A 15,618-nucleotide genomic window follows, 5' to 3' on the forward strand; every position below is an offset into this window, starting at 1 on the left:
AAAACTATCACAGCGGTTTTTAGCATTATTAATATTTGTACCCTGTCTCACAGGCATTTATACTTTTCAGGTTTGCGGTCTGGAAACAGACTAGTCAGGTTTAATCCTAACTGCTGATGAATTGCTGTGTCACAATTATCCAGATTTAGGGATGAACTGAGGATGAATGTAAACCAGCACACTCGAATGGCCTCTCCGTACGGCCAGCCCCAACCTGGTTATGGCCAGCACGGCTATGCTCCACTGGATGGGGGATACCTTGCTCCCTACAATGGTCCTGGTTCAGCGTACCAGACCGGGGCTCCACCACAAGGTAAGGTCCAGCTTCTGAGCAAGTGTGGGTACAAGAGAGAGAGAAACATTTACAGAGCCATAGCCATGGTGTCTCTTACCTGCTTCCTGCCATGGGGAAAAAAACCTATGCGCTTGTGCAAACTAATCTAAATCTCAGCCCTCTCATTTCTTAGCATTGCTTTACCACGCATCTCTCTGTATTTGCTCTCTTTGCCCTCTTATATTTCAGGTTATACTCCTTTCACAACCTTTCCCTATAAGGCTGTGACAGCCCACCCAGTCTCTGACCTCTCCTCTCCTCTTGACTTAGGTAACTCCCTCCTCTCTTCTTGCTCACTTCACACTCCATGTGCTTTGCAATCATCTAATCCTCTCTGTAACTACAGGCATTGTTCTTGCTGCAATGTCCTTTTCTCACTGTACTATAAAACAGGATCATTGGAGTCTATGTGACAATCATCCCCTATATCAAGCACTGCCATTTAGTTACTGTACTAGTCTTTTTGTTCCTGAAGTTTTGTATTAATCACAGCTGTGCTTTTATTATGTGAACGAGATGTTACAAACTCAGTTTGTGCATCTGCAGGTCATACTTCTTTTCAGTTTGTTCTGATTAAATTTTTTCATGCACACTGTGTTATTTTAATGTCAGTGAAGATAGAGAAAGTTCTCCTGACAGCTTTTTTAATATTGTAGAAACAGCTTGACAGATGCTTGGCTAGATTTACCAGCAACATCCTAACATTGTCTGATGTGTGTTGTTTTTTTTTTTTCCTTCAGCTTTGAACAGAACATTGACTATTCCTGTTAGCACACAGTCTTTGCAAGCCCGGTTTCAGTATGTAGTCTGTATTCCTGTCCCTAGATGTACACTGTGGGACTGTAATCAGATAGTACTAAAAATGTGTTTTGGCACCACAGTGGCCTATAGCTGTGTTTAGCTTGCTGTGCTAATCTCATATCCGTAGAAAGAATGATATCAGAATAGAGCCAAGATTATCAGTAGCAGGTACTGACTTTTTCAAGTCTGGGGGTAATCTGTTCTCTTTGCATTTTAGGTCCTACCAGGGGTCCTCCCACCTCTGGACCCCCTCCAGCTTCAGCACCACAGCAATATAATCAGTACAGTCAGAGCCAAGGGGACATACAGAATGGACCCCCATCAGCGACCCAAGCACCACCCAGGTTCATTATGTTTATTTATCCTTCCAAAAGACTCATGGATAGTTAGGTGTGAAAGTGGGAATGCATTGTTTGTGTTTGAACTACTGTGTTAAATAGCAGGCTTAAGTTCAGTTTTAGTTCTGTTCCATATGTTGTGTCTATCAGCATGTTTACAGTGCCTTGCGAAAGTATTCGGCCCCCTTGAACTTTGCGACCTTTTGCCACATTTCAGGCTTCAAACATAAAGATATAAAACTGTAATTTTTTGTGAAGAATCAACAACAAGTGGGACACAATCATGAAGTGGAACGAAATTTATTGGATATTTCAAACGTTTTTAACAAATAAAAAACTGAAAAACTGGGCGTGCAAAATTATTCAGCCCCCTTAAGTTAATACTTTGTAGCGCCACCTTTTGCTGCGATTACAGCTGTAAGTCGCTTGGGGTATGTCTCTATCAGTTTTGCACATCAAGAGACTGAAATTTTTGCCCATTCCTCCGTGCAAAACAGCTCGAGCTCAGTGAGATTGGATGGAGAGCGTTTGTGAACAGCAGTTTTCAGTTCTTTCCAAAGATTCTCGATTGGATTCAGGTCTGGACTTTGACTTGGCCATTCTAACACCTGGATATGTTTATTTGTGAACCATTCCATTGTAGATTTTGCTTTATGTTTTGGATCATTGTCTTGTTGGAAGACAAATCTCCGTCCCAGTCTCAGGTCTTTTGCAGACTCCATCAGGTTTCCTTCCAGAATGGTCCTGTATTTGGCTCCATCCATCTTCCCATCAATTTTAACCATCTTCCCTGTCCCTGCTGAAGAAAAGCAGGCCCAAACCACGATGCTGCCACCACCATGTTTGACAATGGGGATGGTGTGTTCAGGGTGATGAGCTGTGTTGCTTTTACGCCAAACATAACGTTTTGCATTGTTGCCAAAAAGTTCGATTTTGGTTTCATCTGACCAGAGCACCTTCTTCCACATGTTTGGTGCGTCTCCCAGGTGGCTTGTGGCAAACTTTAAACGACACTTTTTATGGATATCTTTAAGAAATGGCTTTCTTCTTGCCACTCTTCCATAAAGGCCAGATTTGTGCAGTATACGACTGATTGTTGTCCTATGGACAGAGTCTCCCACCTCAGCTGTAGATCTCTGCAGTTCATCCAGAGTGATCATGGGCCGCTTGGCTGCATCTCTGATCAGTCTTCTCCTTGTATGAGCTGAAAGTTTAGAGGGACGGCCAGGTCTTGGTAGATTTGCAGTGGTCTGATACTCCTTCCATTTCAATATTATCGCTTGCACAGTGCTCCTTGGGATGTTTAAAGCTTGGGAAATCTTTTTGTATCCAAATCCGGCTTTAAACTTCTCCACAACAGTATCTCGGACCTGCCTGGTGTGTTCCTTGTTCTTCATGATGCTCTCTGCGCTTTAAACAGACCTCTGAGACTATCACAGTGCAGGTGCATTTATACGGAGACTTGATTACACACAGGTGGATTCTATTTATCATCATTAGTCATTTAGGTCAACATTGGATCATTCAGAGATCCTCACTGAACTTCTGGAGAGAGTTTGCTGCACTGAAAGTAAAGGGGCTGAATAATTTTGCACGCCCAATTATTCAGTTTTTTATTTGTTAAAAAAGTTTGAAATATCCAATAAATTTCGTTCCACTTCATGATTGTGTCCCACTTGTTGTTGATTCTTCACAAAAAATTACAGTTTTATATCTTTATGTTTGAAGCCTGAAATGTCGCAAAGTTCAAGGGGGCCGAATACTTTCGCAAGGCACTGTATATGTACTTAAGTAACCAGGTTACTTGCAGAAATCAGGCTCCACATTTAAATGCACTGTGGTAATCTGGTTGCTTTAAACCTGTGTATACATGCAGAAGGTCAATAACTAGATTTCTCCTAATCCACTACCTCGATTATGGAAACTAGGTTTCTCATTTACATGATGTTTAAGAAGTCCACATACTGTAGAAAGCCAACCATAACCTGGTTATCTGAGTGCATGTACACTGAATGATTTGTGTGCTTCCAGGTCTGCTGTGTCTCAGCCATACAACCAGGGAGCTATGAACCTGTCAGGGCAGCGCTTCTCCTATCCGCAGCACTATGGGCCCCCACCCACAATGCAGCAGGTCACCAACCAGATGACTGGGATGCAGATCGCCTCTGGACCACCGACCCCTGCAGGGCCAGGATATGGTAAATGTGGACGGATTTATACTTGAGTATAATGTAAATTACTAGAATAATGGTGACTAGTATGTAGCGTGGATGTGTATGATAGAGACATTCTCACTGTGCGTCTCTCTCTCCTCAGTTCCACCTCACAGCTCCCAGCCTCCTGTCACTACTGCCTACTCGGCTACACCCCTATCCTCCCAAACCCAAGCCCCTCCCCCAGCGTCCTCTGCTTCCACCCAGCTACCACCTCCTACGGGCCCTGCAGCTTCTCAGCAGTACTATGGAGGCCCACCACCTTCTTCTCAACAGCCATTCAACTCTTCACTTCCCCCTACCTCTCAACAGCAGTTCACCTCCTCTGCACCGCCACCTCCTCCTCAGCAAACGTTACCTCCCTCCTCCTATTCAGGTCTTATGCCTCCACCCAGCCAAGCTCCTGCTCCCCCAGCGTCCCAGCCACAGCAAGCCTTCCTTCCAACTCAGCCTCCATTTTCTTCAGCACCCTCACCTGTCAGCCAGCCTTCCTTCATCTCTGGCCCCCCTCCACCTGCCCAGGGCTCCTTCCCACCTACAGCACCCCCTCCTTCTTCTCAGCCTGGGCCTTTTCCTCCTCTTGGTCCTCCTCCAACCTCAGCTCCCTCTGGCCATTTTTCAGGCCCCATGCCACCCCAGCAGCAGCCCCCTCTATCCCAGCCATCCCCCTATCACTCAGGTCCCCCTCCTCCCAGAGCTCAGATGCCTCCCACTTCCATGGCCCAAAGCAACCACCTGCCTCCAGGACCACAGGGCCCACCTGGGCCTCCTGGGCCCCTGCAGCAGCCTCCATCTCACCCTGGAATGCAAGGAGGATATCCCCCTCAGCAAAATGGTGAGGAGGTGGCCACTTGGTGGAAGCTGAATAGATTACAGTTTGTTTTCCTCATCACTCAGCTGTTTTCTTTTTCTCTTCAGGTGCGTTTGGGCAGACAAGAGGCCCTCAGCCTGGCTATGCAGGCCCTTATCCTGGGCAACCAAACTATGGAGCCCCTGCACCAGCACCAGCTCCTGCTCCCCCTGCTCAGAAAAGACTTGATCCAGATGCCATTCCTAGCCCGGTAAGCAAAATAACACACACTCATTGTAGTGGTGTTTTGTGCACGTAGGGCATTGTTCATATATCATTCTTGCAGAACTGTATTTCTATTGATAGTTTCATAGTTTAGCATCATGATAACAAGTAATATCATCCAAGTTTCTGAAACCAAGCATTTACCATAGTATTTTTTTGACTAAATATTGTCTCATTTCTGTATAATAACCATAGTCGTAGTTCAGTATTGCAAATGACTTTATAATGGAGGTCAGGCCATAATTATTTGCCTGTAGCTGAATAATTGCTTACTTGTGTGATGTGGGACAGTTGTTTATAACCTCAAAGTGCATATTTTTGTATTTGTTGTCATAGTGCTGTTTGTGTGCCTCTTTCTCAGCCAGATCTCTCTTGAAAAACAGGCAACTGTGATCTAAATACTTTTCCTTCTAATAAACCTGAATGTGTTTACTCAACCAGAGACATCACTTTCACCACTGGAGATAACACTATATGTTGATTTTAAAAATGTCCCTGTGATGCTCTTAATATCCAGCACTAGCACTGCAGCAATCTAACACTAATGATTTTGTGTTGTTTGTGACCTTCTGTCTTTTACATACAGTATATCAGTGCTTAGCATGTGTCAAACAAGCTACTGGTATATTAGTTTTATGTTCTTGCACTTGACTAATCATAAAGTCTACAATAACACTATAAATCTACTGATCAGTTTCTATCTGAATAACGGCAAATCTGCCTGCTGCTCACACAGTCTTGCCGAGTTTTCTCTTCTCACACTCCTTCTCTTCTGTTTCCTTTTGTATTTATTTTGTCATTTTACACAATTTGCTGGACAAACATTTGAATGTAAAGCAAGCGTCTGGCATGCCAGCTGTGCAGAAATCAAGACATAGAATAGATCCAGACGCTATCCCAAGCCCAGTAAGTTTCCGGTGTGCCTGCCTTTTCCTCGGCTTCACCCTGTCCTCTGTGCTTGCTTACCTCTACCTCCTGTCCTCCTTATTTAACCCCTCAAAGTCTGATGGGCTCCTGTTGGAAATAAGAACAATCCAGGATTATGTTGTATATTATCTTAATAGGTCATCTGTGTTAATTTATATTGAGTTGTACTAAAATTTCTCCTGTGCCATGGGACTGGATGTCTACCCTAACATTGTATATTACAGATATGTTTTGGTATCATACACAGACAGGTGACAAATGAGAGGAAAACCCAGCATAATGTGTCTCGGTAAGGTGCTGGGCCACCAAAATAGTTTCAGGGCACCCTGGCATTGATTCTCCAAGTCTGTGAACACTATCTGAGGGATGACCACCATTCTTATTAAAAAGCTTATTCCCTCATTTGGTGTTCTGATGATGGTGGAGACACTGTCTAATGTGTCGCTCCAAAATCTCCCATAGCTGTTCAACTGGGTTGAGACCTGGTGACTGTGAAGGCCATAGCACACGACTTGCATCATTTTCATACTCCCTCAGCCCGTTCGGTGACTCCCCGTTCCCTATGGATGGGGCCGTTGTCATCCTTTTCAGTTTTTCCTTTTGTTTGTCACCCGTCTGTATATTCAAGGAGTAATGTATAAATAAAATTTTCAGTCCAAACCAAATGCAATTTTGACATTTTGAGAAATATGCTTATTTGCTTTCTTGTCAAAAGTTAGATGAGAAAATTGATGCCACTTTTATCTCTATACACTAAATAGGTTACTTCCAGCACCCTGCTAACTTAGTTTGGTTTAGCATAAGAGACTGGAAATGGGGAAACTGCTGGGCTACTTGACACTAATTTGTGTCTTAGATACTGTGATGAGGATTTATTTTGTGGCCTTTCTCAGAATATGACTAATGTTAAGGAAATCGCCCAAAGATACATCTGCATGTAATCCATTCACCTACCATTTTATACACTGGATCCCACAATCCTGTGTTGGCTTTCTCTGCAACCTCAGTCCAACCTCAATGTTTCTGTGTGTTTGATCAGGATTTTAAAGGAATCCCATCTTAGTTTTAACAAACTGAGAGCACTGTAGTTTGCAGAGTTTGTCATTCATCACAAAGCTTAGACAGCTACCACCTTTTAATCCTTTTCTGTGCACTGCATGCTAGCCTGCAACATATTGGCATACCCACAGTTTGATTTGTTTGTAACATTTGTGAAATTACACAGATTCAGCATGAATCTGTATCATGTCACTTTAGTTGTCTCTTGACTTAATTAATGTCCACAGATGTTGACAGATTTGTATTCAGTGTGTGCATGAGTTTTAAATGTTCTTCTTAGAGTCTGTGGGACTCAGGGCCAATATGACGTGCACTTAAATGTGTATATTTATGTTGTAAAGACTTATGAATTAGGGATATTTTTGTCTCCTCCTTTACTTTTTAGATCCAGGTAATAGAGGACGATAAGGCAAAGACCACAGAGCCATTCACCACAGGGGTCAGGGGTCAAGTCCCACCTCTGGTCACCACCAACTTCCAGGTCAAAGACCAAGGTAGGTTCTACTTCCTGTGAACAAAGTGTTATCAGACAGCCTCTCACAGAATTATTCTTAATGTCCTTTCCTGTCTGATTAGTTAGTAGTAACACAAATCAGAGAAAGTGAAGAGCTTTCCTCCTAAGAAAGGAAACTGGGCTGTGCAGAGATATTAATGGAAGAATTGTGTCTGTGTTTAGGGAATGCCAGTCCTAGGTTTATTCGCTGTACAGCCTACAATATGCCTTGCACAGCCGATATGGCCACAAGCAGTGTCCTGTGCCACTGGCTGCTGTCCTCAAGCCCCTCGCCACACTGCCACCAGATGAGGTGAGTGATGCCACTTTCTTCTGTACTGTTGTAAGCTCTGTGCAGATGGACCTCTCTGTAGGGATAAACTGTTCATTGGGAAGCTATCAGGAAATAAATTATTTGAAGCCATTCAAGATGCAAAATACATAACACGTTGACAAAAGGAATAATTTGGGAGTCAGATGAGCTCTGTATGATATCATTTAGGCTGCTATCTTCATAAGAATTTCACTTGCAACAAAATTAATCTAACACATCAATAAGCCCCTCCACATTTCACGCTATTCATCTGTATTTTCCACAGCTCATCTGTAGCTTGTTCAGATTTTTTGTAACCACTGGACAGTTTTTAACCTGATTTGAAAAAGGATTAGTTTTCAGGGCTATGCCTGATAGTAGGGAGATAATGAGAACACTGAGCATCCACTTATCTGCCACAGCTATCCTAAAAGTACCATGGATCTACACTTGTATGTTGCTACTTTGTGCTGTCATGTAATTATTGCTTTTAATGTGCATTTAATGTTTTAATCTAATTTGCATTTTGTTTTATACATATGTTATGCATTTTAATACTTTATATGTATGCGTTTCAATGTCTTGTCTATCTGTGTGCATTGTGTTAGGCACTTTGAATTGCTTTTGTGTATGAAATTGTGTTATATAAATAAGCTTGTCTTGCCTTAATATGTAGTTACTATCACAGGATGCCTATAATGTCAGAGGGGCATCACAGAGGAGAGAATGGCTGCATGACCTTGTTTCTTTTGTAGCATGTGTAACCATTTGGACTGGACTAGTTTAATGGGTTGTTTTTGCAGGATAAATAACTGCAGGGAAATTAGGGTGTAAAATGTAACTGATACACATTTCTGTTTCTGTATTTCATTACAAGCTTTTATATAAAGTCAGTGTGATTGCTAAACTGTATGAAATCTGTCAGCCTCAGATATTCAGATTATTTGATTAAAAAAAAAAAAATTAATTAATTTCCTTGTCAGACCCCCCCATACCTGGTGGACCATGGAGAGAGTGGTCCAATCCGCTGCAACCGCTGCAAGGCCTACATGTGTCCGTACATGCAGTTCATAGAGGGAGGTCGACGCTTCCAGTGTGCGTTTTGCAGCTGCATCACAGAGGGTGAGTCTGTGCCTCTGTTCGTGTATTAAGGCTTGCAGTGGAAAAAAATGTAGACCTGAAAGTTTGTTCTAAATTGAGGTCAGTGTAATTGTGTTTTCCCTCTGTCCTTTCTGCTCTTTATGCTCTAGTGCCTCCACATTACTTCCAGCATCTGGACCACACTGGTAAGAGGGTGGACTGTTATGAGAGGCCGGAGCTTTCTCTGGGCAGCTACGAGTTCCTGGCCACTCTCGACTACTGTAAGGTAAGAGCCCGGATCAAGAGGGTTCTTTCCTGCAGGAAATTATCCTTTAGTTAATTGGACTTGTAGATTCACCAACCACTATCTTTGTTCTCAGAGCTCTCTTTGGTAGTGTACTGGTCTTCCAAATTCAAAATTACAGCCTGCAGCAGACCATTAACCCATGAATTCCCTTTCAAATCTGTCTCTTGCTGGTATTTACGTGTGATTTCATACTCATTTTCCTGTCCCTACCAGAACAACAAGATTCCTCAGCCTCCAGCCTTCATCTTCCTTATCGATGTGTCCTACAGTGCTGTGAAGAGCGGCATGGTCGGCATCATCTGCCAAGAACTCAAGACCCTCATAGACTACCTGCCCAGGTACTCAAACATATACACATGTAAGAGGCAGGAAGAAGAAGAAACAAATGGATGCAGTAATGGAGAGAGTGTAAATGCTCACTTCCCATTGTTGACAATTCTTCGATTTCCTCCTCCGTCTCTGTGTCCAGGGAGAACCCAGAAATGGAGTCTGTTGTGCGGGTGGGTTTTGTCACCTACAACAAAGTTTTGCACTTCTACAATGTCAAGTCGAGCCTGGCCCAGCCCCAGATGCTGGTGGTGTCGGATGTATCGGACATGTTTGTACCCCTGCTCGACGGTTTCTTGGTCAATGTAAACGAGAGCCGACTAGTCATCGAGAGGTGCGGCACTGACATGAAGTAGACACACACAAATACAAGAAGTGTGTATGGACACACAAATTGATCCGTTTAACAAATTGTTTGTGTTTTTCAGTTTGCTGGACCAGATCCCAGAGATGTTTGCAGACACCAGGGAGACAGAGACTGTCTTTGGACCTGTCATCCAGGCAGGACTAGAAGCACTCAAGGTATTCCACAGATTTCCCAAGTCTTGAAAGTCATTCTTTTTCTTTAAAATTTGACTATCAAAACTATTAATGTTACCATTCTGAACTCGAGAATGTGTAGGAATAACTCATGGGGACAACTCGGATGGATGTTAATACTCCTAGATGCATGCACAGAGCCCCTGAGATGGCTGAAAATTTGTATGTTGCTGTGTCGCTTTCTCAGGCTGCAGACAGTGCAGGGAAGCTGTTTGTGTTTCACACGTCTTTACCCATCGCAGAGGCTCCTGGAAAACTAAAGAACAGAGAAGACAAGAAGCTGATTGGGACAGATAAGGAGAAGGTAAACACGAGTGTAGTAAGTTGTGCTTTATTTTACACCCATGATTTTAAGTATGAGCTGTGTGTGGTGCCTTAACATGTGCCCCTGATTTACTTGTGGAAAGAAGTCCTTATATTAGCAAAGACAATCCAGACTGACGGCCCCCTCCTGTCATCCTCAGTCTCTGTTTCAGCCCCAGGTGAGCTTCTACAACACCCTTGCCAAAGAGTGTGTAGCCCAGGGCTGCTGTGTGGATCTCTTCCTCTTCCCCAACCAGTATGTGGATGTTGCTACATTAGGAGTGGTTCCTGTCTCCACTGGAGGTTCAATCTACAAATATACCTACTTTCAGGTGAGACAATCAATCTCTTCCTCTTTGTCTGTGAAATTGCTCCAGATTTTTTATGCACATAGATGATATTTAGACAGCTTGCTTTGTGACTTACTGATGTATCGTAGCCAGCTGGATCATTTAATAGTATGTGACTTGTAACTTCATTCTCGTTATCTTTTTACCAGGCTCAGTCGGATCAGGAGCGATTCCTGAAAGACCTCAGACGAGATATTCAGAAACCGGTAGGGTTTGATGCTGTCATGAGGGTGCGAACCAGCACAGGTTAGAGACTCCGCTGCTTGAAACCAAAAAACAAAAAGACAGCCTGAGAGACGTGACAACTTACTTGGTGATTCCTCACCTCCTGTCTTTGTCAACACCCTGCCCTTCCCTCAGGTTTCCGAGCAACAGACTTCTTCGGCTCCTTTTTCATGAGTAACACCACAGATGTGGAGCTGGCAGGCCTGGACTGTGACAAGGCCATCACTGTCGAGTTTAAACATGATGACAAGCTCAATGAGGAGACGGGGGCACTCATGCAGGTGCACATATTTATCTTTTTAATAAAATTCTTTGAGGAGAGTCCTTTTTAAAAAGGGAAACCGGTTTCATTGTAGTTTTCCAGGCAACCAGTTTAGCGTAGTCTTAGTATGAAGTACTTCCAAACACCAGTGATCGTTAGTCAGAGTACTGCTGGTTGATTATTTATCAGGAGCTGGAGGATCAGTGATTTAGGGTTGGGCCTTTTTTTTAAAGCAGAGAGACAAGTGTCACACACATTGGTCCAATGACTTTATAGAATTTACTGCGAATATTTAAATTACTAAAATACTACGAGGAAAGTGTTGGAATCTTAATGAACAAATTTTGGATGGTGCTGTTTGTAAAAATAGAAGATCAAATAAAAGCAGTAATGTTAATTTAGTCCTAGCCAGTTTATTTGCGTGAATTGTCTTATTTATTTCCTTGTAGTGTGCCGTGCTATACACCAGTTGCAGTGGCCAAAGGCGTCTCCGCATCCACAACATGGCCATCAATTGCTGTTCTCAGCTGGCTGACCTCTACCGCAACTGTGAGACCGACACAATCATCAACTTCTTCTCTAAATACGGTGAGCATGGGCTCACACAGCGGAGTACCTGCTTTATTGTTATTCACTGTCAGGCTAAAGGAGAACATACATGATGCTATATGTGTAAGACTGTACTGTGAGTAGGGAAATTAATGAGTAACATTTTCTAAAAATTGTATCAATCCTCCAGCCGCTCCTGTGGAGCTGCAGATTAGCCAACAGTAGAGTAGATTGTTCTTGATAGCTCGCTTATATGAACGTGTGCAGCTTTTTGAGTTTGAATCAGGATATTGTTCATTCACCATCCACAGGATAAAGAAAGGTAAAACGTGGTGAGCTGTGCATATCCTTGAGCCTGTCAAAGTCAAGTTGTAAATTAAATTATCAAATTATTTTACTACTACTCTGCTTTACTATAAGCCATTCATTTAATGCCCATAATTCCCAGTGGCTGTCAGTGTTGATGTATATGTGTGTTTTTGTGTGTTGCAGCTTTCCGTGGTGTCCTGAACAACCCCACTAAGGTGGTGAGAGATACTCTGGTCAACCAGTGTGCTCAGATTCTGGCCTGCTACCGGAAGAACTGTGCAAGTCCTTCATCGGCTGGTCAGGTACTGAAAACATTAACACACATGTCCCCAGCAGACAAGACATCCACCATCACCTAGATGATTACCTGGTGTTAACCAGTGATCACATATAGCTCTCAAGAGAATCGTCATTTTATGCACAATATGGAAAAACGATTGTATGAAACAGAAAATCAGGCAATGATAATTATTACTGTTCTTGTACTTTTGTTTTCTGGATGGAGATTGTAAGAAAATGCAGCCAGGATTTTTGTTTCCTGTTTTTTTTTTTTTTAGTTTTGCTTTGGGGCACCTTTTTTATGTCACAAATTGTCAGACTTCTAAGAGTTGGAAACATATTAAAACATTGAATAAGGACCACTGACTCCTGCTAGCTGATCACATGTGTAGAGCATCAGTAACATGTTAAGTGATCTTTTACTGGTAGCTGTTTTGATAATCGGGTAATTGTTGTAGCCATATTTTTGTGACATATTTTTCAAATGTGATGCTTTGATCTGAGTATCTTTTGGATTTTAGACTTGGTCAGACAAAATAAGACACTTATCATTTGGGGTAGCCACCTCAGCATGCTCTTAAAAATGGATATTAACATTATCTTATATTTACACTCTTCTTACAGCAGACAAGGTTTTAAAAGCTTGTCATATTTACCCATGGTCATTGTCTTGTGTCTGTTCAGGTATTTACATCCTTAACTCATGTTCCTGTGTGTGTTGTCCAGTTGATCCTCCCAGAATGCATGAAGCTGTTACCTGTCTATTTGAACTGCGTGCTGAAGAGTGACATGCTGCTGCCGGGAGCTGATGTCTCGCTGGATGACCGCGCTTACCTGAGACAGCTGATCAGCTGCATGGATGTCACAGAGAGCCATGTCTTCTTCTACCCCCGCCTGCTGCCTCTGGTGAGATCACGCACAAAACAAAAGATCTTCTCTTGTCTTGGCTGACAAGAGAAAGTTGCTTAAACCTCAAATTTTAGGGATGTAAATGTGTGAACAGAGTCTTTTTTCTGTACTATACAACCCAGTCTCAATGTTCTTTCTGAGCTCTGAATCCAGACACACTTTAAATAACATCACTTGTGTGAAAATCAGTATGTGCAGGATGATTGAAGGGCTCAAAATGCTAGACTCATATTCACTATGTACCGTCATAGAAATAAGTGTAAAGTACTGTATGTGTGTAAAAAGGAAGCAGACTGGCTATGTATGTCCAACTGTTAGAGCCTGTAAAAAGTTACACTGAGCTTGGATTTATGTCTTCACAGTCCAGCTGGACCCACGTGCACAGTGATGTCTTGCACACTACAAATTTCTTACTGTTATAAAAAGAAAACAATATTGTAAAACTTATTTCTTTGTTTTTAGTTTGCACCTGAACTTTTTTTTTTTATTAATCTCTACAGAAACTATTTTTTCACGTTTTTCTGTTTGGACTTGTGTTTTTTGAGCTACAATAAGACAGTGTTTGGTACATGAAGCCATTCATGTTGTGTCTTTACATGAGCTGACCACTGCGGGTGTGTCTAACTGCTCACATGTCAAATGTACTGTGGATTTATTTTATTTGCCCTGTCACACACAGCACATACCAATGATATCGGAGTACAAATAGAATAAAAGAAACTATTTGCGTCACTCCACGATGACCTGTCCGGACCATATTCATTATTACAGGGGAGGGATATGTCTGAAGATCAGTAGATGACAAAACTAATACTGCTAACACCTTAATCTGATATCTCAACTCTCCAGATGAAGCTGGAAAGCGGGTCGTTGCCGGTGGCGGTGAGGGACTCGGAGGAGAGGCTGTCAAAAGGCGGAGTTTACCTCCTGGAAACGGGGCTCCACCTCTTCCTGTGGAAAAAAGCCAGCGTACAGCGGGAGCTACTGCTCAACATCTTTGGCTCGCAGAGCTTCAACCAGATCGACCCAACCATGGTGAGAGGAGAGAGATGTGAATCCATTTTGTGTGTTGGCTTGACTGACAGACCCAGGTTTTAAAATAAATATTTTTTTAAATTAATCATTGAGAAGTCTTTAGTGGGTTTTCCAGAACAAAATTATGAATTCTACATACTGTGCAGTTAGAATGTGAAGCAGTTTTATTATTTGTCAGACACATGAGGGTAGAATTTAGTAATTAATGAGAAATACAAGTTCAGTGTTTTGTTTTGTTTTTTTTGTTTCTAGTTTTTTACATGGTTTGCAGTGGCTGCAGGACAAACTCATGTTTCCATATACAGTTGATAACCAGTAATCTCTTTCCAAGATTGGGCATGCTACTCAGCATGTACTATGGTTTTATATTATGTTTGTTCTGTTTTGGCTAAATTTCATGGTTTTATTGTTGTATATTATTTCTGATCATCACCGCTCTTTGTTTCAGACAAGTTTGCCAGTACTGGACAACCCGTTCTCTCAGAGACTGAGAGAGATCATTGACTCATTCAGAGCACAGCGATCACGATACATGAAGGTAAGCTTTTCCATATTTCCTCCGTCTTTTGTCATTTCTCTGTCCTGTCAATGTCTGGGTACCTTTTAAAATGGTTTGTTGTGGTAAACTTTTTTTTTTGGACATTTTACAGGCAAAAGGTTTGGTCATTTTACTAAGTAAATCTCAACTCAATCTCGGTGATTTTCTCTTTGCTTTTGTTTGAAAATGATCATTAGCTGCAACCCAACTTGCCAATGTTTGACATTCAATTCTGCTGAGACATTTTGATAGCTACCAGTAAAAATACAGTGGAACCTTGGATTGCGAGTGTTTTGCAAAACAAGCAAAAAAATTTTGATTCGATATACGATCGAGGTCTCGCATTACGAGTAGTACGTATGCTTTGTCTGCCGATCGTCACGTGACGTACGTCACAACTGAGGGCTTCACTCTTATAGTCGATATCTGTACTGCAACAATGGGCCTTCATGCCAGCCACGATTCTTTTCAAAGGTAAAGTGCAGGTTAATTTGTTTTATTTTTGCGTTATACTGTATTTTGTATTATTGTAATCATTTTTATATGGATAAGTAGGTGTGGAATGAATCTGAGTTTTCATTATTTCATATGGGGAAATTCGCTTTGATAAACCAGTGCTTTGGATTACGAGCACGTTGCCGGAACGAATTATACTTGCAATCCAAGGTTCCACTGTATTAAGGTTTGAGATGCACCCCCACTCATGCACACTCTCTTTGTCACACTCCTCTCTCCTCATATTTGCAGCTGATAGTGGTGAAACAGGAAGACAGAGCCGAGCTGTTATTCAGGCATTTCTTGGTTGAGGACAAGAGCGCCAGCGGGGGAGCATCATACGTGGACTTCTTGTGTCACATGCACAAGGAGATCCGTCAGCTTCTCAGCTAGGCCCCCAGACTCCCACCTTCAACTGTATGACCCCCACCACTGACCCCACTCTGGTTCACCCTCCTTGTGAAAGAAAGAAAGCGCTTTTTCTGTTTTTTTTTTTTTTTTGTTTTTTTGTTTTTTTTTGTTTTTTTTTACTAAAAAACTAAAAGTCTCCTTTTTGT

At 42.2% G+C, this 15,618-nt stretch overlaps 1 protein-coding gene across 1 annotated transcript in view; it reads left to right on the plus strand.

Moving 5' to 3' along the window:
- The window catches only part of sec24c (SEC24 homolog C, COPII coat complex component), a 21,933-nt gene extending 6,350 nt beyond the window's left edge, over nt 1-15,583 (plus strand). Inside the window, 24 exon segments of the mRNA XM_020605095.1 lie at nt 144-313; nt 524-604; nt 1,353-1,479; nt 3,505-3,671; nt 3,790-4,521; nt 4,605-4,747; nt 7,133-7,241; nt 7,424-7,488; nt 7,491-7,553; nt 8,537-8,675; nt 8,804-8,919; nt 9,154-9,278; nt 9,410-9,601; nt 9,696-9,789; nt 9,995-10,111; nt 10,272-10,442; nt 10,610-10,706; nt 10,821-10,966; nt 11,397-11,535; nt 11,989-12,107; nt 12,811-12,990; nt 13,843-14,028; nt 14,477-14,566; nt 15,314-15,583. Of these exon segments, the coding sequence (XP_020460751.1) occupies nt 144-313; nt 524-604; nt 1,353-1,479; nt 3,505-3,671; nt 3,790-4,521; nt 4,605-4,747; nt 7,133-7,241; nt 7,424-7,488; nt 7,491-7,553; nt 8,537-8,675; nt 8,804-8,919; nt 9,154-9,278; nt 9,410-9,601; nt 9,696-9,789; nt 9,995-10,111; nt 10,272-10,442; nt 10,610-10,706; nt 10,821-10,966; nt 11,397-11,535; nt 11,989-12,107; nt 12,811-12,990; nt 13,843-14,028; nt 14,477-14,566; nt 15,314-15,454 (3,709 nt within the window). The 3' untranslated portion in view covers nt 15,455-15,583.
- The last annotated feature ends 35 nt before the right edge of the window (nt 15,584-15,618 follow it).

This window comes from Monopterus albus, unplaced genomic scaffold (assembly GCF_001952655.1).
Source record: "Monopterus albus unplaced genomic scaffold, M_albus_1.0 scaffold69.1, whole genome shotgun sequence".
Taxonomy (NCBI): domain Eukaryota; kingdom Metazoa; phylum Chordata; class Actinopteri; order Synbranchiformes; family Synbranchidae; genus Monopterus; species Monopterus albus.